General features: G+C 36.0%; 1 protein-coding gene across 1 annotated transcript in view; it reads left to right on the top strand.

Moving 5' to 3' along the window:
- The window catches only part of LOC146592626 (dynein axonemal heavy chain 5-like), a 164,818-nt gene that overhangs the window by 16,956 nt on the left and 122,027 nt on the right, over positions 1 to 25,835 (top strand). The window contains exons 12-32 of the mRNA XM_085310691.1: positions 535 to 633; positions 2,011 to 2,192; positions 3,025 to 3,144; positions 3,835 to 4,036; positions 6,553 to 6,648; positions 8,408 to 8,581; positions 8,676 to 8,765; positions 9,462 to 9,617; positions 10,608 to 10,747; positions 11,591 to 11,742; positions 13,037 to 13,244; positions 13,834 to 13,921; positions 14,047 to 14,170; positions 14,276 to 14,439; positions 15,275 to 15,367; positions 17,101 to 17,304; positions 19,224 to 19,304; positions 19,396 to 19,800; positions 19,958 to 20,076; positions 22,360 to 22,496; positions 23,534 to 23,696. Coding sequence (XP_085166817.1) covers positions 535 to 633; positions 2,011 to 2,192; positions 3,025 to 3,144; positions 3,835 to 4,036; positions 6,553 to 6,648; positions 8,408 to 8,581; positions 8,676 to 8,765; positions 9,462 to 9,617; positions 10,608 to 10,747; positions 11,591 to 11,742; positions 13,037 to 13,244; positions 13,834 to 13,921; positions 14,047 to 14,170; positions 14,276 to 14,439; positions 15,275 to 15,367; positions 17,101 to 17,304; positions 19,224 to 19,304; positions 19,396 to 19,800; positions 19,958 to 20,076; positions 22,360 to 22,496; positions 23,534 to 23,696 — 3,197 coding nt within the window. The remainder of the gene's footprint in view (positions 1 to 534; positions 634 to 2,010; positions 2,193 to 3,024; positions 3,145 to 3,834; positions 4,037 to 6,552; positions 6,649 to 8,407; positions 8,582 to 8,675; positions 8,766 to 9,461; positions 9,618 to 10,607; positions 10,748 to 11,590; positions 11,743 to 13,036; positions 13,245 to 13,833; positions 13,922 to 14,046; positions 14,171 to 14,275; positions 14,440 to 15,274; positions 15,368 to 17,100; positions 17,305 to 19,223; positions 19,305 to 19,395; positions 19,801 to 19,957; positions 20,077 to 22,359; positions 22,497 to 23,533; positions 23,697 to 25,835) is intronic.

Here is a 25,835-nt window from a genome sequence, read left to right as displayed (position 1 = left end):
CTGCTAAGTACTGGATAGTTTCACCTATTATACATGAAAAGATGTACAGGCATCATTAAGAGACTGATTTGCCCTAATGAGTATTAAGAAATGACATCTGAGATGGAAGCACTCTGATATATTTCAGTGATCTTATCCAAGTTCTACAGAACTGGTAATTAAAAAACAATCATACATATACACATAGTCACATAACAAGAGTTGTAAGTGGAACCATTCTGTAATTGTAAGTCAGATTAGCAAAACCATGCTACAGTGCTTCCATCAGGAAGAGACAATTTGAGGGGGACTGAGTGAGAACTTCCTCTGAATCACAGACAAATACTGCTAATTGCCAGGAAGATCTTACCAATTTTTGCACATAAAAACAGTTGTCTTTTGTAAAGAAGAAATGGCTTATTTGAGAAACCTTCTATGAGGAAAATGTTTTCCAGAGGGAATCATTGTCTTGTATCAGTGTGCATTGGAAAAGCTTACGAAACCTATTCAATAAATATTAATATTATTAATTCTATTTGCTTTTTTCACCTTCAGGATGGTAATGTAACAATTGCTGCTAATGAAGCTAAAGACAATGTAAGATATTTATATAGCTTGGAACAGTTTTTTGATTCGCTTGGCAAAGCTTCACCTGTAAGTAATATTTTTAATAAAAGCACTTAATATAAAATTCAGAAAAGAAAAAAAAGACTTTTGATGCTGGAAAGAATGACATTTCTCCTTTTGTATTTGACTCCAATATTTAATGATTAATTGAGCTCCAATGATTAATGAATAGGTTAACTCATATGGCATTAGTGAATTAAGCATGCAGATTTTGAATAAGCCAGAGATGATATTACTTCTTGTGTAGGAGACAGCTGTCATTCCAGATGGTAATTGAAGGGCATGGGAAGGATATGCAAAATGTGTTTTCCCAGCTCTCTGCCAAACCAGATGACAGCTGAACTGTGTTTGTGAGGTCCTGTCTTACATATGGTCCCTCTTCCTTTATATGTGCTTCAGTTAGTAGTTACTTGTGGTTTTTTTAATGCAAGCTTCATAAAATTATTTTAAGCCCTCAGAGTCCAACATCTAGTTGAGCTGAATTTGGGAAGCTTGCACTTCTTTTATAGATGCAGCTGTTCTTCTTGCAGGTAGCACATATTTGCTTTCATCCTGGTTCTAATTATCATAACTATTTTCACAACCATTTGGGTCTTTGATTTAATTTTTTAAGTGAGAGCATGAATTTTGAGGATGGCAGACTGGTAAAACTGTCCAAGCTTATGTGTTTCAGAGGCTTTTTACATAGTCTAACTCCTTACTCGTTTTCTAAATATTTGGTCAAAGCTCAACTCTTTTTAGTATGCCGTTCTCTGTTGCTTTTCTTCTGCAAATATTCACCATTCTGCTATACTGGGCTTGGCTTTTAGGTAAACATTCAATTTTACCCAGTTCTAGGGCAGGCACTGTATCTTGTTCTGGTTCTCAGTGTATCTGGCTTGCGTGCATTTTTCTGGCATGTTTCTTTGGGACATGGAACTCTACAGTCTAAATGTTCTCAGTAGGACAGAGATCACTGATGCCTTTCCTCCCATTTCCAGGTTTTTCTTCCATATAGCCCTAGGCAAAATGAGAAGAGGTCAACTTACGTCTCCTTGTCCTTACTTCAATGGGCCTTATATAACACATTCCTTTGCAAAGCAGAATATAGGACCTAAACATACTGGAGGCAGGGGTCAAAGGGGAGCCCAGCCTCTGCTTTTCTGTTGGAAAATTCCAGTCTGGATAAAGACCTATTCATTCATTTGTTGCCCATTCACCACTTTTTCTGTTGGACACAGTGCATTAGGTCCTCACAAGTAAATTGTGTGGTCCAATTCATAATAGGAAGTCTACAAGAACAGGGCGTTACAACCAAAAAGATACTTATCCATTGACAAACATATTTCCAGAGCTGTCACATTCAATGTTGTGTTAGTTTTTAGGAAATTTGAATTGTTAACTTTCTAATGTTTTCTGCTGTAGGTAACAATGATGGAGCACATACCCAATTTAATGAATACTGCTTGTATGATTTACTGTACATCACCATACTACAACACATCAGAGCGTATGACATCTCTTCTTCTTAAAATCACTAATCAACTGATTAAAACATGCAAAGCATATTTAAGTGAAGGTGTTTCAAAAATCTGGGACCTGGACAGGTGATGGAATTTTACAGTTTCAGCTTCTTTTGTTAGCACTAGAGATAAAATCATAGGTTAGTCATTAAGGCAGCTGCAAAGCTAAATATAAGYAACTCCTGATCCTATCAAACACCAATTCCTATTTTAATTTTAATTTTAAGCTTGTGAACACTCGTGGTATGTTATGTAAAATTAAGCATTCTTCAGAACCAAGCTTACAATGTATTGTGGAGAAAATGGTTATTGAAATATTGAAATGCATATGTATCAGTATATACAACACTGATATTTTGTCCCAGTTGTGKTGGGTTTTTTTGTTTTTCGTTTGACCAGAACACCCATTAGAACTGGGAGCTGAGGTACTTCAGAAAGAAACCTCGGTGACAGACTGGGGAAATTTTATCTGAAAGTTTGGCTATCTTGCATATTTTGCTGGCAGTGGATAGTAAAGTCATTTTGAGGAAGGCAATAATATGCCAGGAGCATAATTAGAATTTGATTGAAGTCTCTGTTGAGGGAGGTATGTGGGTTGGTGGAAAGTGGCTCAGACTTGTTTACCAAGTATTCTGTGTAGAATTGGCACAGGGTGTAATTCTATTCTGGGTTATGCTCTGACAATTTTGGTTTGAAGATATTGAAACCTAATCTTAGTAATTTCCAATCTATGTAACAAACTTAAAACAAAAACTTTCAATGCGGTCCTCGTATTTTGAATGGGTTTGATGTGAGTATGAGTCCATATTCTTGTTTTGCAAAGTTACCCACCTGATTGAAATGTTCTATTTTTATTTATATTTTTTTCTACTGTTTGTTAGGATGTTTTTTCCATCTTTTGTGTCTTTTTCCTCAGGCGAGAATTGCTTAAGAGGATAAAACAATGCTTTTTCCTCAATGAACAGTACCAAGCATCCTTTCAGAGAATCAGGGAAAATCTAAAAGAAAATCCAAGTGACAGGCAATTTGATTTCAGGTAAATAATACACGCAAATATTGAATCATATTCATTTGTGCAATTTATAAATGAGATAACATCATATCTGTTGGCTACCCGAACAGTTAAATATTCAGTTAAAATGTAACATTTCTGATAATCAGAAAATGCTCTTGTATTTGTTTTTTATTCAGGAAGAAACCAGGGACAGATTTTTGCCAGAATATGTCMTTTGTTGAGATAGCACATGCCCAAGGCAATTTCAGGGGAATTTGTGCATTGCTACATATATTTAAGTAAAGTACAAAATCCCAACAAATCCAGGAGTCACCAACATAAGTGAAAAGAATCCAGCTGAATTAGTTTGAACAGGGTATTTAATCACATTGCCAATTAGAGTTTCACCTATACTGATATTTAACGCATGGGGCATGTCTTAGCATTATGCACTGTCATTTTATCTCCTTTCAAATATCTTATTTAGAAGAATAACTCCTATGAAACAGGGTAAAGGGCTGATAATGATGTATGTAAGAATTAAGCATTACTTGCATCATATCCACTATTTTAAAGGGCTTTTAACTTGATTTGTAATTATTACAGCATAGATTTTTTTAAATGGGAAAATTGGTAGCAATTATATATGTTACACATGTAGGTCACATAGAAAAAACTTGTTAAAAAAATATTTCTATTTGTGTAATAACACCTCTGTTACTTTATCATTAGTGAAAACTATATATTTGGAAAATTTGATACATTCTGTAAACGTTTGGAGAAGATTTCAGATATGAGCAATATTATGGAAAGCCTTTTAGACTTCCAGCATTTAAAAATAGAAGGTATTGAAGAGATCAGTGCTCATTACCAGAGCATTGCTGCAAACACCAAATCAAAAACATACGATGTTCTGGATCACAGAAAACAAGAGGTATAAACATTCAGCACTTTTCTGAAAATCAGTCCCTTAAACCTGTGTTTTTCACTGGAAATATGCAAAAAGAATTAAATTTAATAATAATGCATGTAGTATTCTGTTGTAATTCTAATACATTAACATCTTTTAATATCTCTTGAAATTGTTTGGCTAAATTAGGCTTTTTATTTAATTTTAATTTATTATTGTTTTTGATAAACTAGGTTTTTGATAAACCAGGTTTTGTGTGATAGGTGATAATACAAACAATTTTGGTTAAACTTACTTGTGGCATACGTTTTGAATTGCAGATAGGGAACTAATACAGAGAGGTCAAGACACTAAACTCAGCTCATCTGCTTTCGAGAGTTATGCAGTGTTTCTCAATGTAGTAGTAAAGGCAATATTGGCATGTAGATGACCACTTTAGAGGGAGAAATGGATGATACCCCTTCCATTGCGGAATAGGGTGGCTGGAACTAAAGTGACTTCTCAGGTGCTTAAGGCWCCTCATTTAGCCCATCCTGAAATTGAGCTGCTTTTTTGATCTGTAGCCTTGCTTGCTTTACTGGATCGATATCCTAACAATGAAAGTGTAAGGAATGTTGTTGTCCCTGCATTCCTGAACTATCGCTTGCAATTGTCATGAACTTCCCTTTAATCATTTAGGCCTAGAGCACCTTTGGCTTTCTACTAACTGGATATTGGTTTACATATCTGTARTACTTGCTGTGTAGTTGTTTTCTGAAAGAGAATGTTTTACTGTTAACTGGAATTTGGAAATGTTTACAAGTTGCTTGGCTTTTCTATAATGGTTGAAGTAAGATGTTTTTATGGATTGTCTGCCTAAGTTTGTAGAGTGCATTCTGAGCAAGGAAGTTTGCATCTAACTCTTCTTGTAGGCCCTCAGCGTTTTGGACTTTTAAGAAAAATTATTACAGATAAATACCCAATGTAAATCTTGTTAGGAGCTGCCAAATCTGGCCCAGTAGTGCAATGGAGATGAGGCTGCACCAGCTCCATGTCCCCCCAGGTCCAGTCAGTCACAAGGCTGAGCGAGTATTCCCAATAGGTACAAACACATATGTACATACAATGCRTATATGCATATACAGCAACATATACAGATCAACACAGAAAACACAGCACTCATGCAATTACAAACAGCATTTATAGCCTCTTCCTGCTACCCTCTCTGGCTGATTAGGATGAAAACCTTTTGGTTGTGGAGGGARAAAAAGAGAAAAATACACACACTTGCACACTCACCCACTCACTATGGATTCCTCTGGTAGCTGGTCTTAGTCTATCCAGTAGCTGGCCCCTGGTTTCCTCCTTGGGGAGCTGTTGGCTCTTGGACACACAAGCCTCTGAGGCTCACAGCTCCGCTGCAGTTGCTGGTACTCAGATGTACACACACAAACTTCATGATCTCTTCAGTAGTTGGCTTGGCCCTCCTGGTCCTGTGGTAGCCAGCTCTCAGACCACTCTGGTCTCTTCAGTGTCTGGACCAGACTTAGAGCTATCCAATATTTGGTTTCCAGGCCTACTCAGTTTCTTGTCCAGCTTGATGTTCGCTAGCCATTTCACACTGACATACACACCCACACAGTATGCGTGCACTCCAGTCTCTAGTTGCTGGCAGCACAGATATATGGGCCCTTATGACCCCTAATCTCTATTCCATTTGCAGGGACTTAGACCTCCATACACTCTGTTTTCTCCAGTTGCTGGCATCACGGGGGCACATGTGCCTATGAACCATGGACACCACTGCAGTTGCTGACGCTTAGATCTCCCTATACACACATGTGTATGGACTGGAGAGCCGTATCACTTAGGAAAATGGTTAGAAATAGACAGCAATAAGGACAGACTGTGCTGATCAGGTCCAGGGCATGGACAGATAAGAGTACTGACCAGCAGTTTATATGGGACAATCTCCTTTTGTTATTCTTCTGTTTTCCCATGCATGCTCCTCCCCAAACCACCTCGGTCCCTACTTTTGTTTCTTCCCCTAACAATCCCATAATAAGTCTTGTACAAACCCAAAATGCTTTTTCCTTGCAACCTATAATGAGTCCCATACCCCATTCGGGAGTAACCCACTGCAGTCCTGGAATGTGATCTAGAGAGCCTCTCCTTTCCCATTGACTCTTCTGGATGGATTTCACACCTAGACAATGGACTGAGCCTCCTCCTGTGATAGCCTGTGAGTTGCTGGATCAGATCAGTCTGTTCTCTCTAATTAGGTTATTGGATTTCTTCTGCTTGTCTTTATTCTTCTATACTCTTTCGTGTCTGCAGAAATGAGCTTTTAATCACACAATCTATTTGTTGAAAAGCAAAATTTGTTTGCTTTTATTATAGTGTAAATGCTCCATTTTGTTAGTGGTGTTTTCCCTGTTCTCTTTATTCAGTGCTAAACAAATTTACTGGGCGGATAAAGGAAATTCCCCAAAACCTTTAGGGAAAAAATTTGGACGACATGAATGCAACAGCATAGACGTTGTTTTTTCCCCCTTTTCTAGTTTGAGAAAGATTACCTTGAATTTAAGAGCCAAATTGCAGCATTGTACCAGTCCATACAAGAATTTGTAGATTCCTGGTTTGAGAAGACTGTAACTGTAAGTATTCTGCAAATTAAACCCTTGTTGAGTATTCAAAAAATCTAAGTATCCACAACTCCTATTGAAAATTCTGTTACCATCAGTGTTATCTATTGTCCTGGTTGCTATCTGAAATAATGTAGGAGGATGTCAGGCCTATTACAAATGTTCTAAAAATAGTTTGCAAGAATGCTGGAAGCTGATGTGATTACTTATTTGATGCCAATTTCATGTTCTATCTTTCATTACTGATTTTATAGCCCTATCTTTTTTTTCCCAGTTTATTTCCTTTCTTCATTCTGGTGTTCCCCATACCTCTCTACCCAGGCCACTGATATACTAGGATAGTCCTCCTCTATGTTTCTAACACTCCTATTTCCCGATTTTTGTCACTCTCTTCAGACTGACTTGTTGTTTTCCTCTTATTCTGCTGCTCTCTTTCAGTGCTTTCTTTCCTTATTCTGTGCACTCACTTGCAGTCCATGAGTAATGTTCACTACTGTGGTCTTAATTCCGATTGCTGTTCCCTATCTTCCCTCTTGAAAATTAGGGATTGAAGATTATATTTAAAAAACAAAAGAAAAAACAAATCAAAGGTCTTGTGAGGCATACAACATCAGTTTTTTGAGCCCAGTGAAAGAAAACTAATTGTGTGTTTGACACAGATTCCAAGTTCTGGAGTAGTACTACTACAGATAATTAAACTGTATTTCCAGTCTGCGAGGAGAATTCAACACTTCTTACACTGCAGCCCAATATCCCATTATTGGAAAGATCAAGGTGATAAAGCCTTTGTCTTCAAATGTTAGTGCAGAGGTGGAAGAGGAATTGAAAGTGCAAGGGGAAGTTTTCAGTTCATTGCCTCATCAACCATAAGACTTCAGCGTAGTAGGGCTTCCACATGTTGCCAATCTTATGTATGCAATATATAGTAATAATATATGTAATGCTAGTAAGAACAGTTTCCATTCCTTCAAAACTTTCTTGTTCACCTCTCAATGCTGCAACACAGAACAGATTCATCAGGTAGTTGGCTTTTTTCTTTTATACTGAAAAGAATGACAATTATGTAATTCTTGATAGAAATAAAAAAATGGGGAAAAAAGCCCATGGAAAGATGTTTGTCAGAAAAACGTCTAGAACCATCTATTACAAAAGATGAATCCAAATAACTTTTTTTTTCAAGTGTTTTTACATTATAGAATGAATGCTATAAACATGAATGACTACTTTAAAGAACTACTGCTAGATTTAAATATTGGGGGGGTTAGGAGGGGAGCTGTACTCAGAGTTTAAGCTGTATTGTTCAGGAGCTCATTCATATATTTTTCATGTTGCTTTTCCTAAGTTATTCCTCTCAGACTGGAACAAGTAATGAAATCAACTCTGCTAGCTGTTACTTTGGTGTCAGCATAGTTCATTGGTTCAGGCCCTGACTGTGAAATGAGATATAAATGAAGCAGGAGTAAAGGTGTAGGTGTTCTGCCACATCTGTTTACAGAAAAAAAGGAGTGATGATTTCAAAATCCGAAAGAAGTTAACTGGTATTCCAGTATACTGTGATGGTGGCACTTTGGTTAATTCAAGCTATGTTGAGGTAAATACAGGTTATGTGAGACAAAATACTAAAACTAAATAAATCCACTGACTTATCTGGATGGGTTTTTCTTTGTTTCTTAGAAAATAACTTTGTATAAATAAAAAAAAACAGTTTATGAATAACAGCTGTCTGAACCAGTAGCATCTTCTGCAGTAAATGTTTCATCCTTCTCTTTAGACTGAACAGATGCTGAGATTTCTGATGAAGCTTGAAAAAATTGGGGGAAATTGTATTGATCTTAATGAGAAGTATACCATTGCCCTTCAGCAGTACACCCGAGACTTAGACTTTGTTCGAAAACTCTATCAGAAGCAAAAAGAAAATCCACCTGTACTACGTAATATACCACCAGTAAGAATGAAATAAATGAGAGAGAAGAAAATACTTTGCTGTTTGTCTGTTTTTAAGTTCATGGAAGTTTAACCTCATATCTTTTCTGTTTTAGGTAACAGGGAAGATTATGTGGGCTCAGCAGTTATACAGAAAAATTGACCAACCAATGAAATTCCTTAAAAAGAAAAGCACACTTCTGAAGGTTGGAAATTAGCAGAGGATTATTTATGCTAAGCTTTAAAACATATTATTAACAGGCACATGATTTATTTTTAAATTCTTAAATTTACTTTTCTGTGCCTCATCTTGACTTAGGCCAATTCTTTTGTCTCTACTGGGGCTTGACTCATATTACTCATGATCATAGTACTTTTGACCATCTACCTAGCCTTAGAGCCTTCTGTCTGCTATACCCTATAATGAGGAGGACTCATTTAAACTCAGCTACTAGGTACACTTAATGAAAAATGTCATTTAAATAGCTTCTTCGATGTGAAAACAGCTCATAGTATAGACTTTCTTTTATAGCCAAGCTCATAGCTTGTCTATATATAGCTCATAGTATAGACTTTCTTTTATAAACAAGAATAGGAAGAAAAAGTCAGAAAAATAGTTACGTTCTTTAGAGTAGTTTTTTAATAAAAACAGATTAGTCATGGGCTAGTATTTTTAATAACCGAATTATTAAATATTTTTCTGTGTTTCTTTGTTTTATCTCTGAAATAGTATAGCTTAAAGCTCTGTGTTGTTTTCCTGATGGTGTTGAGGAAAGTCCTAGGGGATACCATTTTTACTATGTTTGGCTGTAATAGAACTGATTAAATGGGGTTTTTGTGTGTGTGTGTGTGTGTGTGTGTGTGTGTGTGTGTGTGTGTGTGTGTGTCTTTATGATTTGCAGACACTGGAAATGAAAAAGATTGTTAAGAGCTACAACAAAATGGCTGCAGTTCTTTTGGAATTTGAACTACTTTATCACAGAGCCTGGTGTAGGTTTGCTAACCAAGCTAGAAATGCTCTGTGTTCTTCCTTACTGTTCAGACATCCAGAAACCAAGGTAAATGGGATTTATTCTTTGTGATACTGTTGCACTGTTTGTTATTACCTGTGACGCTTTAGTAATATTGTAGACAGACAAGCACAACCTTAATCTTTAAGATTTGAAAAATGAAGTACTTTAATCTGAGTAAATGTTTGTTTATATACATAGAAAAATGTTTGTTTATATGTATAGGATACAGGTTTAATCATGTCTCCATTAGTCTCCAGCCTCATTCAGGGTACATAAGAGACAGTAAACAGCAAATATAACTACATTATTGACTTATCTACATCTTTTTACATATTGCTCCATGTTTTATTTTCTGTTATCTAGAATTTTAGTCAAGAAAATGAATTTTTAATTAGATAATGTTTTTTTCTGTCATGGTCAACATCACTGTGTTGAGTATATTATAGTCATTCATTAGTTCAATTTCAGAAATATTCTCCAAGACAAATTCTTACTGTTCTTACAAGTGTTTTACAGATATTTTTCTCTGCTATAGTGCAGAGAAGTAACGAAGTGTGGTATTTTTTTGAATTGTCATGATTTCATAGTGGATAGCTACTACTTTAGAAATTTATTTAGCATGTTGATAGCATTTTATGTCCCAGGAAATGAACAGAGACTAACCCTCGCAATCTTCCTCCCCAGTCTACAGATGGAGAATCTGAGATGAGAAGGAAACTAACTCCCATAGAAGGTTGTCTGTAAAACTAGAATTAGACTTGGGAAGACGTAGCCACTAACTGATGAGAGTATACTAAGTCAAAGGAAATTGAAATCAGTGGGAGCTATTAATTGATTATTGCTTTGGAAAAGCCAACTATTTGTACAAGAGTCTGAATATCTGTGTAGTAATCTAAACATGGGTATAGACTCTTGGCTAGTCTTCTGTATCTTGCTGTGTCTTCTAGATGTGTCATACCACATGCAACCACCAAGCTACTGACGTATTTTCTTTTTTTTTTTCTTTTTTTTATTTTCCTGTACTGCTACATGAAGGAATTATTTGTAAACATGGATCCAGTGGTCCTGGAAGTACTTTATGAAGCAAAATACATGAAAAAAATGCATTTTGAAGTTCCAGATGTGGTCCTTCGCTTGTGTGCAGATGAAGAACGGATTAAAAGACATCAAATGAAGTTAGTGAACATTTTTTGGATTTGATTCTCATCTGCAAGTTTTCCTAGTTTTTTGTCCCTGTTGCATGTACTTGTTATAATTTTTTGTCTTTGGTGGAATTTAATTGAAATTTAATCGCTTTTCCCTTTACTTTCCTAGTAATATTGTTCACATGCAGTTCTTCCCATCTCCACAAACATCTTGTTACTAGAAATTGTTTACATTCTTTTCTTCTGCTACTATGACAGGTGCAGCATAAGTGGTACTGCTAACGCATCTRTGCACCAGGATTACTCTCCAGATTATTACAGTTAACCTCAAAAAGCAATTAGAAAAGCAAGCTGTCACTTTTTTGCAACACGTCTTGTAGGGAACATATTATGTATTTTTGACTTCTGAGTTGCATTGGCTTCCAATTCATGTTTATATTGCTCTGTCATTTTCACTGAGCTACATAGACAAATCTAGGTTCAGAATTTGGCTTCTTTTTCTTTCCAGTTTGGTATTCTGAGTAGTTTGGATCTAACTTTTCAAATTAACAGTGTCTTTGCATACCATGTTTTGTGAAATAGAAAGGAACAAAAATACTGTGCTCTCAATTTGCTGTTTTAGACTGTAAATCATTTTCCATGAAAGAAAGCTGTTCCAAATTGATCGCAGCCACTTTACTGTAGGTACTTTTTCCCCCAGTCAGTTTCTGGTGTGGGTGAAACAAAAGGAGACTTAGTTTGAGATAGGAAGAGCTAAGAAGAGTTTCTAATTTTCATATGGATACAGATTTTATTAACAGAAAGTGTGTCCAAAGTTTTGTATGTTTCAAGTATCCGAAATAAGTATATTCAAAACACGGCTGTGTCTTGCAGAGTTCAGGATTTGTTGATCGATTACAGAGAATGTCTGAATAGAATTCCTCTTATGCTGGAACCACTGATGAAACCATTTATAGGACAAGTTGAGGATGCACTTAGTCTGGGCCTCACACAGTTATCATGGACTTCTTCAAACATCAATAAATGTATGTATTAAGTGAAGGAAGAGGCGAGGTGATTGTGATATTGTTAGGTAATACCTTCCCTTTATTTTCTTGTCAATTTTAGGAAGAGCAGTCAAAGTATTTCCGTTTCAGTGCCAGGGAAAAAAAACATGCCAGATCCCTCCTGACTATGAAAGTAAATCAGACATGAGTATAGTGGAGAGGATGGGTTTATGTACTGCTCTAAACAGTGGTGATCAAGCTGGGGCTACTTGACAGCCACCTTTGAACAGTCCTGGTTACATCAATTGCTTTGTCATATATATACATATTTTGCTCCCAAACCCTCATGCCCTCCCAAATAAACAACCCACCCCTGTTTGTTTATTCTTGCCCTAGTGAGCCCTGATTTTGGCACCTCTTTTGGTATTCTTGGTGTGGTTGCCTTACTGATCTGTACCATGGTCACTAATTTTGTTAAGATATTACCCCCATTTTGTTATATATGAATAATGTTACTCAGGTCTGGGTTTTATCACGTTGACATCTTGTTAAGGTAACCTCTGGTTAAGGTTGGCCAGCTGCATGCATACTACACCATCTTTGCTATCTGTTATGTCTTGTAGTCTCTTACACTTCTGTCTTCCTATAGCCACAGATTGAAGTAGGCAGTTTGTCTGCATACCTCAACAGTATGAACCTTTTCTCTGTACATTTCTTAGAACTGTAATTAGAGGTGGAAAAATCTGCTAGGTATTCCTTCAGGAGTGGAAATATGTGCCTTTAAATTCTGTGAGTGATAGAAATTGTGTATGTATAAAATATTTTATGTTGCTGTATATGAGTGATGTAGTGCAGCTCTGAGGAGTGAATGATTCAGCTGAACAGTTTTTTTTCTACTAAATTAGTTTCCACTAGGATCATTTCACAAATACTACTGCTGGCAGAAGAGAGTGAGTGGGAAATTGTGGCTAGGGAAAATGATGAGGATCCCTGATCATCCTTTTAGTGGCAGCTCGCATAAAGTGGAAGCAAAATGACTGCAGAATCAGTCTGTTTCTTGAAATTGGTCAGGATCCCTTAATCCTACTAAACTTTATTGGTCACTGTATTGGAGTGTCTTGCTCTGAGGGAGTAAGAGCTCTACTGTTAAAAAAGAAAAAAAAAAAGTACAAAATATTACAATAGTATCTCTTTTCTTAAGAAGGAGCTTTCTGACTCCTTACTTTGGGGAAAATAGTGTTGTAAAAGGACTGTTTTTGCCCTTCTGCTCCCTCCCTGCTTTCCCTCCTCCCCACTTTACATGGTTTGTTCTCACTTTGTTTTCCTTGCTTAGTTATTGAGAATGCTTATGATACCCTGAGGGACTTGGATTATATAGTGAAAGAAGCAGCTGACACTCTGGAATGCAGAATTGAAAGAATTCTTCAGGATATGTCCAACACTGCTCTGATAACTTTGCCAGAAGAGGAGTCTATAGATGTACTTGCTTTCCTGGAACAGACGGAAAAACTTGCCATCTCTGCTGCTGACACACTGTCTCAGTAGGTTTATTCATTGCATAGATTTGAAGACCATGTTTGGGAGGGATTATTTATATATTACATTTTTATACATAGGTAGTGTACTTTTAAAATTCTGTTGTAACAGAGTGCTAGTCTGAAGCAAAGTCTCAGGACTGCAGGGAGAAACTCGCAAGTAGCTTAAATACAGCAGATGTAAAATTGCATCTGTATTTTCTAGCATTTCATTTCATGTTTTTCTTATTATTATGTTATAAAAAGTAGCAAGAAAAATGAATTAAAAAGAGTTAAAACCTCATCCCAATGTTAATCACTTGATTTTTTTTAATGCCAGGACGTCCCAATCAGATGCAAATGCCCGTTTTCTTACTTTATACAAATATAAAAAATAAAATTTTTAATTATTATGAAATACAATTGAGTTGTGTATACTTGTCCCACACTTTCTGTATGCCCAAGCAATAAGAGAAAAATGAAAGGTATGTGTATTTCCCTGTACATACAGCTCTTCACAGTGAGGTGGGACAAGGGGGAGGATATGCCTGGAAAATACCAAAGAATATTTCTTATGTTTGATTCTCTGTGCATGATTGTAAGATTGTTTTTGTAGACAAAGCCAGCAAGTGGAATGCTCTATGTATGAACTGGTAGATATTCTTAAGCACAAGTTGAAAACAGATGTGAGAAGTACTCTGGAGGTAAGACCTCTACATTGTAAAAAGTAAAATATATAACCTCTTATAACCTAGTTAGGTATTTGATATTTAACTTACATGCTGGGTAATACGGTAATTTCCTAATGCTTTCCCTTTTAACACTCCAGGATTCATATGCCTGCGCACATCTTGACATGAAACAGAAAATACGCTGCCAAGAATGTCTGTCCTGTAGCTACTATAATCTGATGGGACAGCTTTATCAGAAGAATACTGACTCTTTAGTCAGATGTGAGTCTTTCGTTTTCAGATATGCTATCTTTTTAATATCATTGAAAGATTTTTTCACAACTTTTGTGGTAAATGTAACCTCACTTACATATTATATTTATCTAGGCACAAGGATTTCTTTGGAGTCCTTAAGACATCGCTTACGTGTTGTTGACTCTAAATATCAGATGACCAAGACTGTAGAGACACAGAGGGTTCCTCTGTTCAAAGCTGAAATTCAACTAGCTATTCCAAATGTTGTCTTGAGACCAAGTCTTGAAGATATTCAGGTAACAAAGAAATTGCATGTCTGTCGTTTTTGGTAAAAYGTGTATGAACACATTGTTTTAAAACAAGATATGCAAGTTTAGTCAGTATTAAAATTAATAGCCAGGAGACTCAGGAACTCCTGTGCACAACCCTCTACTATGCAAACATTTCAAAGTAAATGTGAAAATAAAAATTAATGCCATTGACATGGCCTGGTTCTCTTTAAACTCTTACAGAATATACAAAGACTATCAGTCTGAAATATCATTTGGAAATCAGCATTGTGCTGTAGCAAGTGAGACGTAATGAAAAATTCAATTAACCTGATGCCCTAAACTATGGAAGAATTTAAACATCTATATAGATTTATGCTAATTCAGTAGAATTCTTGCACATGTACTTAAAATCTTCTATGGTGTCTCAAATTATTCACAAAGTATCAGTTAGTTATAATGCTGACTTGTAGATTTCTCATTTGTCACTCTCAAAATCAATGGCTAAGTTCTTTTATAGATTTCATTTACAGTCTTAGTGGTGGTGTCAGTAAAAAATCAGACAACAAAGTGTAACGTAAAATACAGTAGATAGAAAAATAATATAATTTATACAACTGCCTGTATAGGTTATAGAATCCTATCACAAATTCAGACAAATTTATTTGGGCATTCTAACRTGGGTGTATTTTTATTATATTATATTTTTATTTATTTGTATTTGTATTTTTAGTGATCCTACTTAATGCTTATTAGAATATTTCCTGTAAATATTCTGTGGTATGTTTTTTCCATTTTGGAATTATCTAGAGAATTTTTCCTTTGTTAGGCATAATCTCTCTGAATGTTTTATTGTTTTTAGAGTGCTGTAAACAAAGCAGTAAATATGATTTTAACAGCAGCCAAAGGTATTCCCCTGTGGAAATTTGCTTACTTGCATCATAAGCAGCAACAGGTGGAGTATTTTTATTTTAATTACTTTAAAATTTCAATATTTGATTTAACAGTTCTTAATTTTMTAAGAATATATTCTATATAATGGAATCTTCCTGTTAAGTGGAAAGTAGGTTTTAATATAATTTCTATACTAAGTAATTATTTCAAGAGTAACAACCATTAAACTTGCATATTTTTTAACACTAACGTCAAAAGTAGCTTTCAGAAAAATCTTTTAAAAAGATTATTCAGATGTGATGATGATAGTGAGTGAAAAATAACATGCATGTGCACTACTCACTGAGTATAAATTACTATCACTCTTACAGGCAAAATCTATTTTAAGTGCTAATCTTCCAGGCTGCTACTGTAGCATCTGCAATGCTACAATAAATACATTGCAAATATTTTTAAACTGTCATAAAAATGACCCCAAAGCCTTTGGAAGGTCTGAAGGCTAGCCAAGAAGTCAAATTTATTGAAATATAGAAATGCACTGCTAGGGTATTCAGATAGCCTTAATTCTGACCTATGCAAATGAAATAAACATAACATTATCTCTGTGGGACACATGACCAGATTCAATTAACAAAGTATTTCATTTCCCTCCATCCATAAAAAAGAAAGTCTTCTTTTTAGATAGACACTCAAATTTGCACAAAATAGATTGGAATAAATGGAGGGGGAAAAAAGAGATATTTCCTATTTATCTAATCACTACATACTAGTGGAAATCATCAATTTTTAGCCACCATTAATACAGTATTGTAGGCTGTGTTTTTTCTTTTTTAATCCAATTTTGTTTTTGAAAAGAGAACTAACTGTTAGGCAAGCTATATCTGAACTGCCACAGGAAAAGACTCTTCCATGTTCAGGATTCAGAATCACAGAACAGTTGAGGCTGGAAGGGACCTTTAAAAATCATTTATTTTGATTGTCCAAGTAGACCTCTTATGGCCATCACATTATCTTGAGAAAGGAGATAATTCCAGTTCCGAGGAGGAGGAGAAATTTTCCTGTTTCCCCGTTTGTTCAAAATTTTAGTATTTTAAATATTTTCAATTGTAATTTAATCTCCTGTGCCTGCAGCTATTATCTTAGTCTTGAAAAACACAGATCTGTGCTGCAATGTGTCTATGTAAAAATATCTCCTTGATTGGTCAATCAAAAAAAAAAAAAAAAAAAAAAAAGACTTCTAAAAGACCACCTAAAAAGACCATTCAAGTCCTGCAGACAAAAAAAAAACTAGGGAACAGTGAAATGGATTCACAGTTTTCTCCGCCACATCAAGCAGAATTGATCAAGCTTGCTTATTTCCAAGCAACAGCTCTCCACTGCTTGCAGCCCTGTTTTTTGGCCAAGAATGGGACTAGAGTTTAACTCTATTCTAAAGAGAGTAGGAAGGCCTGAACAGTTTTGTGGGAGCAAGAAACAGTACAGTTTTACTTGTATCTGAAGTATATTAGACAGAAATAATTGAGACCATTATCACAGAGCTCCACRTTGCAATTTTTTATAAAATTATCTTTGATACTGCAACTATAGTTYTGTAAAATGATGCAAGCTAAGAATAGGGAGTTCACCTGTGGGTTCTTACTTTGCACTTTTTAACTGTTCTTAGAAGTGTTTTACTATGTGTGATATATTACTTAGATTGTCACATTCTGGATGTATGCTGTATTAATTTTTCACATTCTGGACTGCTCAGTAAAACTACTGGACAGATGTTTATTCTCATTTATTTTATGCCAGATTGAACAAGCTATTGCCATAGACCTGGGGGATGATAGCAAACTTGCCAGGATGGTGGCACTGAAACCTTTAGACAAACAGATCATCGAGCATAAGGATATAAACAAAGTTGTGATCCAGCTAAGCACAATTATTTTATCTCTTAAARCTGAAGCAGTGGATATTCTAAACAGCTTTTCTAAACTTTCAGACATCTGGAACCAGGTTAAATACATGTTTAATAAATTTTTTTGCTATAATGTGAACTGTACTATATAAACTATTTGAGATTGTATAACTAGACTGTGTGCTCTGTAGAAAGAATGATTCATGCTTTCTGTCTTACATCCCCTCCTGTCCTGAACATTTTCTAGCTTTCTAGGGCCTGTAGGATGATCTTTGGATGTTCTGGTGTCATAGTAAAATCCGTATACCTCTTCTCTCCTCTTTTATTGACCAGAACTTGCCATTCATATCAATTAAACCATCTGAGAAGAAAACAGAAGAACAACAAAAAGAATTTTGGGAGCAAGAAGAAACTTGCCATCTTTCTTACAGTAGGATGAGGAGTAGCTTTGGAAGGCATCTTGTCTGTATAGGTTCTGAAAGGAAACATTTAGCAGAGTCTTTCAAAAATCAGACTACAAAATTGCCCCTGAACCTTAAACTGGCTAGTTCTCCTTCAGCAACCATTGCTGAAAGCAGCTTTTTTGTTTCTTCATAAAAATGATAAAATCAATCAAGGAAAACTTTCCATTAATAAGGATTCTAAAGCAGAATAGAATCTGAGCTGATGGAATTGTCTTCGTTAGGAACTAGCTCCAATCACATAGATGATAAAGCTCTGAGGAACGTTTTTGGCAAGAGATATTTCATGCAATATAATTTTATGTAGATGCTACCTAGTGATGCCAAAGGTGCTACCTWGTGATGCCAAAGGTGCTGTAGTTAGGCCAAAACACAGTCAGGATATCTTATCTTTTAACTGCCAGCTATTCTAGCTTCCCCTTCCTAAATCAAGTCATAGTCTATGTTATTAACAACCACAATGTCTGGCATTTCCTCTCATGTTGATACCTTTGCAGTTAGAGTTTAGGCCAAATTGGGATATTTTCACTTCTGACATTGAACACTCTCTTCATGGCATGTGGGAGTCCAAATCTTATGCTTAGTTGCTTCAGTTTTTGAGGCTATTGATTGAGCTAACCACACAATGCTGGTACATCCTTTCACCAAACCAGGCATAATCAGATTGGATGATGCAGAATCATGATACTGCTTCGTTTTCAATAAAATCTGTGAAATTGTTGATGAAACTCCTCCTTAACTTCTGAATTCTTTAGGAGTTGGCATCATTTCCCCTCTTTATCATTTCTGCAAGACGATTGGTAACTGTTACTGGTCATGTTGGCAGAAAAGTAATAACAGCCTCTCAGAAGTATCACTGTGCAGATTGTAGATGGAGGTCATTGAGAAAGATAACAATCGTTTGTCTGTAATTGAATCCACAATTTAGGACATATATTGGGCCCAAGGTGCTGGTGACACTGAAAATCTTGCATGAGCACAGAATAGTCTGCCTTATTTAAAGGAGAGATATCACACACAGGGCTCTATCCCCTTGCAGCAAGCTTCAACAAGCTAAAGGTACTCTGTTCTCTAAGATCCATCCTTCCCTGCTTGCACCAAATGACCTGACTTTGAATGCTCCTTGCTCCTATGTTTGTACCTACTAGTTCGATATGCTGTTTCAAGAAGAGGAAGGATGGCTGAGCTGATCAGCCACTAACAGCACAATTGCCATAATATTTCTACAAGCAGTTCGAGGATGTGAGTTGCTTTTGGGGGTTGACAGACATTGTAAATCTCATAGTAATATTTGGAGGAATAAGGGATACCCTAATCTGTATCGATTTTTGAATTACTGATAGATTTAAAATGCTTTAAAGAGTACTATATAAAGAACAAGAGTTGGAAAAAACAGGTCAAGCAAAATAATTTGATTTTAATGCTTAGATCTTAAGCTTTTAGACAGGGATCATTTGTGACTGTACAGTATATTAGGCAGCTAATTCCCATGTAGGCTTTTTAGCATTGTAATACCAATGCTAAAAAATAACTAAAACAACCTTCTTTTAATCTAGGATCCAGAAGAAAAAGTGAAGGAATTTTTAGAAACTAACCCAACACTGGCAGAATTCCAAACTCAAATTAGTTATTTTTCTGTAAGTGTTATATGTATTTTAAAAAACCCTGTACTAGTCAGAGAAATTGTAACGAAATTAGAAAAATTGATCACTTGTTTTTTTTCCTCAGCAATTGGAAATCCAAATCAGAGAACTGCCAAAGCACTGCATGCTGGAATCAGTGGATATTACAACAGAGATGTTGCAAATAGCCTTAATTCAGGAATGCCGCTTAAGACAAAGAACATTTGGATTAGCTTTGAATAAAAAGTCTGCCACAGACATGGATGAAATTTATTCATTCATTGACAATCTTAGGAACAGATTAAACAGGCCTATCCATGACCTTGATGATGTACGGGGAGCAATGGAAGCACTGAAGGAAATTCGAGAGAATGAGATTAAAATTGAAATGAAAATTGGACCAGTAGAAGACTCTTATTCTGTGCTTCATAAATACAGTCTACTCTTTCAAGATGGAAACGCAGAAAGAGTTGATGGATTGGCTTATGCTTGGAAGAACCTAAACATGCAGGTATCATAGCTATGTCATACTGTTCCTCAAATACATATAGCAAAGTTTTTGTCAGCTTTTTTTTATGTCTAGAGCAAACCTAAATAATTATTTTATTACTTAAGAAACTCTAGGTTTTTTGTTTGATGCATATTTTTCTTCCTTTTTCTGCATTTAGGCACTACAGGCTGAGGATTTGCTCCTAAAGGTACAACCAACCATGAAAACAGATTTACTGTGTGGTGTACAAAAATTCCAGATTGATACTGCAGAATTTTATAAAGACTATGATGAAAAGTAGGTAGATTGTGGTGCATTACCATTATGCTTCATTAGTGTTTGTTTAAAAAATGRTGTATCTAAAAGACTGCAGGAAAATAAACATACAGAAGTCTCTAGGTATATATAACAGGAGATTTTAAAAAAAGTCTAATTTCAAAATAATACAAGATGGGCATATACTCATATTGTCACAGATTCTGTCCCATAATTTCAGAGCTGGAGTCTGGGGTGAAAATCTAGAAGAGTTAATAAATTGGGGAAAAAATCAGATTCTCAATCCAGATCCAAAATTAAAATTTTTTTGAAGATTCTAAACTCAACAAGACACTTAAGGAGATATTTTATATTAAGTGCAGATGTAATGCCTTGGAAGTGAGTGCAGATTCAGATTCTAGATGTTACTAAGTTCAGAGTTTTCCTTACAAGCATGCTTATGTTGTTTTTCTTCAAATTAAGGGGCATATGTGCTTGATAGAACAAATCTACATTGGTAACTTGATGTGACACACAAGGAAGGACAAGAGTCTGGTTTGCCACAATCTGTTGTGGTTCTAGGATGATTCATCCGCAGTGTGTTTATTGGCAATGGAGTTCACATCAGCTGCTAACAGGCATGCTTAGGCATGCCCTGCGAGTCTATAGCCCATAGGCAATGTGAAGCAGCTTTCTATACAGCTGTCACAGGCTACTTTGCTGTTACTAACCATGCCTGAGCATAGAGCATAAACTGCTGAAGGGTCTTGGAGAAGATGCATCCCGTACTTTACATTCCTGTTACAAGCAGGGTGCTCCAAGCAATAACCTAGCATTTGCCTTCAACCTTGTCTTCACCAGGAGTGAAGCTTATTGAAGCTGTATTTGTGTTTGAGTGCATGCCTTAAGATTCCAACTATAAACAAAAGGTGAATTTGTACCTAAAAGGAACCTGTCTAGAGCACTAAGTTGCTAATGTAGATGCATGTGTTGTGCTATTTGCAGTCCTAGTTCTTGAGCTGTCCAGATGAAGAACTCGTGGAAACATATTGGTGCTGCTGTTTTCCTCATTGTAAGGACCTGAGAACATCCCTCTTCCTGGAAGTTTGGTTTCTTAGGCTCAGGGCCAATTTAGAGATAGTGTATCTGAGGGCTCCCCACTTAGACTGGTGACCTTGGAGAGAGCACTCACAGGCAGCTGTATGGGGAAGCCTCAGCTAGTGCTCCTCTTCCCATGGGAGCTGCTTTTAGGTTGAGATTCTAATGCTTGGCCTTGCCAGAGCTACAGCCGTTGCCAAAGTGCAGCAATGCTGGTGCCTGGCCATGGGCCCCACTGATCCAGACCTGGACCCCAACCTACAGACTCGTTTCCTGGTCTGATCTCAGACCTGTGTTGTCACTATGGACTTGCCTGGTGATCTGTATCTGRCTTTGGTCACCACCACTGGACCTGCTCTTCTCCCAGACTTGCTGACTTGCCTTTCTAGCTTGACCTTGGATGTGACGTTGACTTGACTGGAGATCTGAACTTTAAATTGAACCTGGCTACCATCGCTAGGCCTGCCTACCTCACCTTGCTTGGGTAGTGTGGAACTGAGTCCCAACTGCCAAGGCTACTACCTCTGCCAGCTGTGTTACCGCACTTGACTCCTGGCTTGGATTCTCTTGCAGAGCAGCCAGGCTTTTTTACTCTCTGATGCCCTTGTGCCTTTATTTCAATCTAGAGGTAACCATGGCACAGTAGCATGAGGTACTTGGCAGCTATCATCCCAAAATTTTGTTAAGATGCAGCCAAGAAATGGTCTCAGACCTGAAAGCTGGAAATTACACTCAGTCTACCAGCTGAGATCTACTCGTTAGGGCAAAGTCTTCCTTCTGTTTTTCTAATTGCTTATTTATGGCTAAGCATCAGCTACCGCAGTTTTCACCCCTGAATCATACTTGCTATCTTTCCATTTTTAGTAAGAACATAAAAGAAAATCATCATTATAATGTATTTTTCCAGAAGAAAAGAAATAGCAAATTACAGAGATAAAACATTTATAGATCTTTTTAGCTGTTTCTAATATTATGTGTTGATAACCCCAATGAATTGTATTATTAGAAGAGATACTGGGATTTCCTTCAGGGAATACTCTATGTGTAATTTGGGGGATGCAAAATTGTACTTTGGATTCTAGTATCTTTTGTGAAAATTTCAAGGAAAAAGTGTTTAAAAGGTTAAATGCTTTTCAGTAAGTCATGTCTGTGTTTTAAACTTCTGTTGTATTTTTTGTGAAACCTATATGGTTGATAGTTGTATTGAATTTGTTTTGGTTTCTACAGGGGCCCCAGTAGGGAGGATGTTCCTCCCCAGGAAGCAAGTGACAGATTACAGGTCTTTCAAGCCAAATTTGATGAACTGTGGAGGAAGTATATCACTTTTTCTGGTGGAGAAAAGTTATTTGGTCTTCCTATCACAGGTAGTCTGTCAGGGAACATGGACACCTGATCCTAGGCTACTAAATTTTTCTGGTGGGCCCTGCTAAATGCCTTCAATGCTGAATTAATTATAGGAAATTGTAGTCCGTTATAATTGTCTTTCATCTGAAAGTATTCATGTGAAGCAGTGACTGTCAATTTGTCCTTACCTAAACATCCATTGAAAGAAAAAAATGCACTGTTCCTACATCCCAGGTCCAGCTGCTTAATTCTCTTGCTTTTTTGGTTCAGAATTAAACATGTTTCCACACTGTGTCCCAGCATAAGGAACATGTTGATGAAATATCCAAACTGACCATGCACAGATACAGAATGAATTCACTTGTGGTGTTATATTATCTTGGGTCCCTAGTCAGACCCACTTCAAGTTTTGGAAAGCATAGTGGGAATTAAGTTTAGTTAATTTAGTTGGTTAGTTAGTTTAGTTCCTGCTTTATTTAAAGCAGAAAGTTCGAAACGCACTTGAATTCATAAATACTAACTTTAGCCATTTTTCTATCTGAAGGCATTTGCAATAACCATGATATATATACAGGGAAATGCCAAGGAAATAAGAGAAATCAAATAAAACATTTCAGTTAGAGAGGTGTGTTTTAAAAATTTAAAGTGCATAGTGTATTCTACAGGTTTATTTTGAATGCAAAAAAAAAAAAAAAAAAAAATCCACCACCCCCCTTAACTAAATGGTGAAGACTTAATTGGAGAGTATTTCAGCTTTTCTATAAAGCTACAGTATACTCCTTTGTAGCCAATTCAGCTACTTTTTCAACATCACTGCTAGAGATAAGTGCAGCAATTTAAGTAATTACAAACTGAGCAATTTAAGTAATTATCATGCATCAAAATCTGACGTCCTTACATAATGTAATTGAAAAAGTTTGTCTTWTTAGACACTATCTAAAGGAATGAAAATCTGATGTCATATATTTATTATCAAATTTAGAAATACACTTATGTCTATGAGTACAATTATTTCTAATTAATGCTCACAAATTTATTCTTCTAAATTTTGCAACAGAGTATCCCGAACTGCACAAAATTAAACGTGAGCTTTCATTGCTTCAGAAACTTTACAGTCTTTATAATTCAGTCACTGCTAATATCAACGGATACAATGAAATACTTTGGAATGATTTAAATATTGAAAAAATTAACAGTGAACTTCTAGATTTTCAAAACAAGTAAGTTATTAATTATTTGTTGAAGTGCATACAATTTATATTTTTCATGTTTTTGTGTTCGCTAACTTTTGGAAGCTGCCCTGTGGAGCAAAAATATATTAATTTATGTCAAATTTAGGCTTCCTTAAGTGCTCAGTACAATTGCGAAAGTTTCAGACTGTGATGCAATCAGTAGGTAAGACATAGTCTTAGGTAAGTCTGCAAGTCCCTCCAGGCTTATGGAGTTTTAGTGACATGATTTAACTGTTGTAGCTTAATTAATTAATATCCTTAAACTGAAGGTGAATGAACCTGTGGCAAGATAATTATAAATATTATAAATTACCATCATAGCTGAACTTCATAGCTCACCTTCTCAGTAAGTTGATTTACACCTAATGAATTAGTCTGTGATGTTAGGCAAAATTTTGACATGACTCTCTTCTTCTGCACATTTGTATGGAATGAAATCATTATTTCAACAAGGGTAGGTAGCTACACTAAATTCTGCGGGATTATTTATGAAGACATTAGAGAGRAATGATGTTTTTCACGTCGCATACAGATAGCTGAAACCATACTTTCTGCTTTCTGCCGTGTTGGTAGAGACTCAGCTTCAGTTGTTGAACAGCCATGGCAAAGTCTGCAACACTTCCATAACCTATCTTGTTACTTTGTTCTTTCAGAGTCAGGGGCTCATGAAATAGCAGGATTTAGCCCTGTTTCCTCTATGCTCAGTTTTCTTTGATCTCTGAATCCTGGTGCTTGAGCATGGACAGAGTTGCTAGAAAAAGGGACATTTGTTACATGGAGGAGTGGATATTCTATATGCAGACCTTAATACTCTGTGCATCTATTCCTTGAATAGTTATCTGTACAAGTCTATGTTGTAAGAATTATAAAATATACATCAGAACCAAATTACATGCAAAAGTCTCAAAACAAATGTATAATTATCTTATCCATTGCTGAAAAAAATGTCATGAACAGTCTCTATTTTCTTTCTTCTGTTATTGTATTTGTTTGAGCATTTTCTTTACCATGTTACACAGTGGCTCTAACTGCTTTCTCAATGAGTTATATCAAGGCAAGTTCATACTCAATGTAAAGAGTGTTCTTTTCTGCAGATCCTCTCTTCTGGAACAGCCAGTGTGTGCCTCTTCGCTTTACCGATAGTTCTGATCAGCTTTTGATTTTGGATTCACCAATTTGACCTAAGAGAGACTTCAGTTACATTTTATTATCATTCAAGAGGAGGAAATTAACCTTTGTTCTTCCTCTCAACCAAAATCTTTGAAAAGGATAGGAAGGTTTTCCTATGTGCAGACTTTTTAGGCTTACAGTATTTTGAGCACGCCACTCTTTTGGTAGGGGCCATTTTTTGTACACAATGAAAGGGCAGGATGGAGATTTTCTTCCTTTTTTGGAAAAGCTGTGATAGTTGGCCTTTAATCATTACCTTGAAAAGAAGCTCATGGAATTTTATTTAGAATAGTAGTAAAAATGAATGTAAAAGATGTATAAATTTCTGCATTTGGACGACATCTGTAAGTCTTACTATTTCAACAGGAAATAGTATTTTGCATTATCATTTTTCTACAGTTAGATCTATTAGTTAATATTTTTTTACAAGTTCTTCTGTCTCCTGGAATTCTAAAGAAAGACAGTGTGTAACAACAGTTTTAGAAAGTTACGTGTTTGTTTTTTACCTCATTTTTTTTTTTACCTTTTTATTTTTCCCTCTGAAGTGTTGAGCTATCTTTGGAGCTGGGTGGCTGTCAATAGGCTGCAAATATTTTTCGTAATAATGGCCTAATCCAGTACTATCCTTTCTTTGGCAGACTTGCCTGTAAAACTGCATCAGACTACTTTCATTAATTCTAGAGAACTCTCATGGGGCGATACCCACAAAAATGACTAAGATGCTATCTTGTGTTAGGAAAGGTGCCAGAATACTGGAAATCCAGTTAGTGTTATAGTATAATTGTGAAGAGATGCACAGTTCTTTAGGATATTGTTCTTTTTTGCTACCACTTTTGAAATAATAATATGATACAAAAGTTAGAATAAAAGTTTCCCTTTATGTTTTATTGTAATGAAATATAAAGAGAATGTCCAGTAAATTTAAGGAGTAAATTTAAGCCTGATTAATGGAATAGG

This window comes from Rhea americana, unplaced genomic scaffold (assembly GCF_003343005.1).
Source record: "Rhea americana isolate MKP2758 unplaced genomic scaffold, rheAme1 scaffold_323, whole genome shotgun sequence".
NCBI classification, from domain to species: Eukaryota; Metazoa; Chordata; class Aves; order Rheiformes; family Rheidae; genus Rhea; species Rhea americana.
The sequence above is the reverse complement of the archived record's forward strand: the minus strand, read 5'-3'. Positions and strand labels throughout refer to the sequence as shown.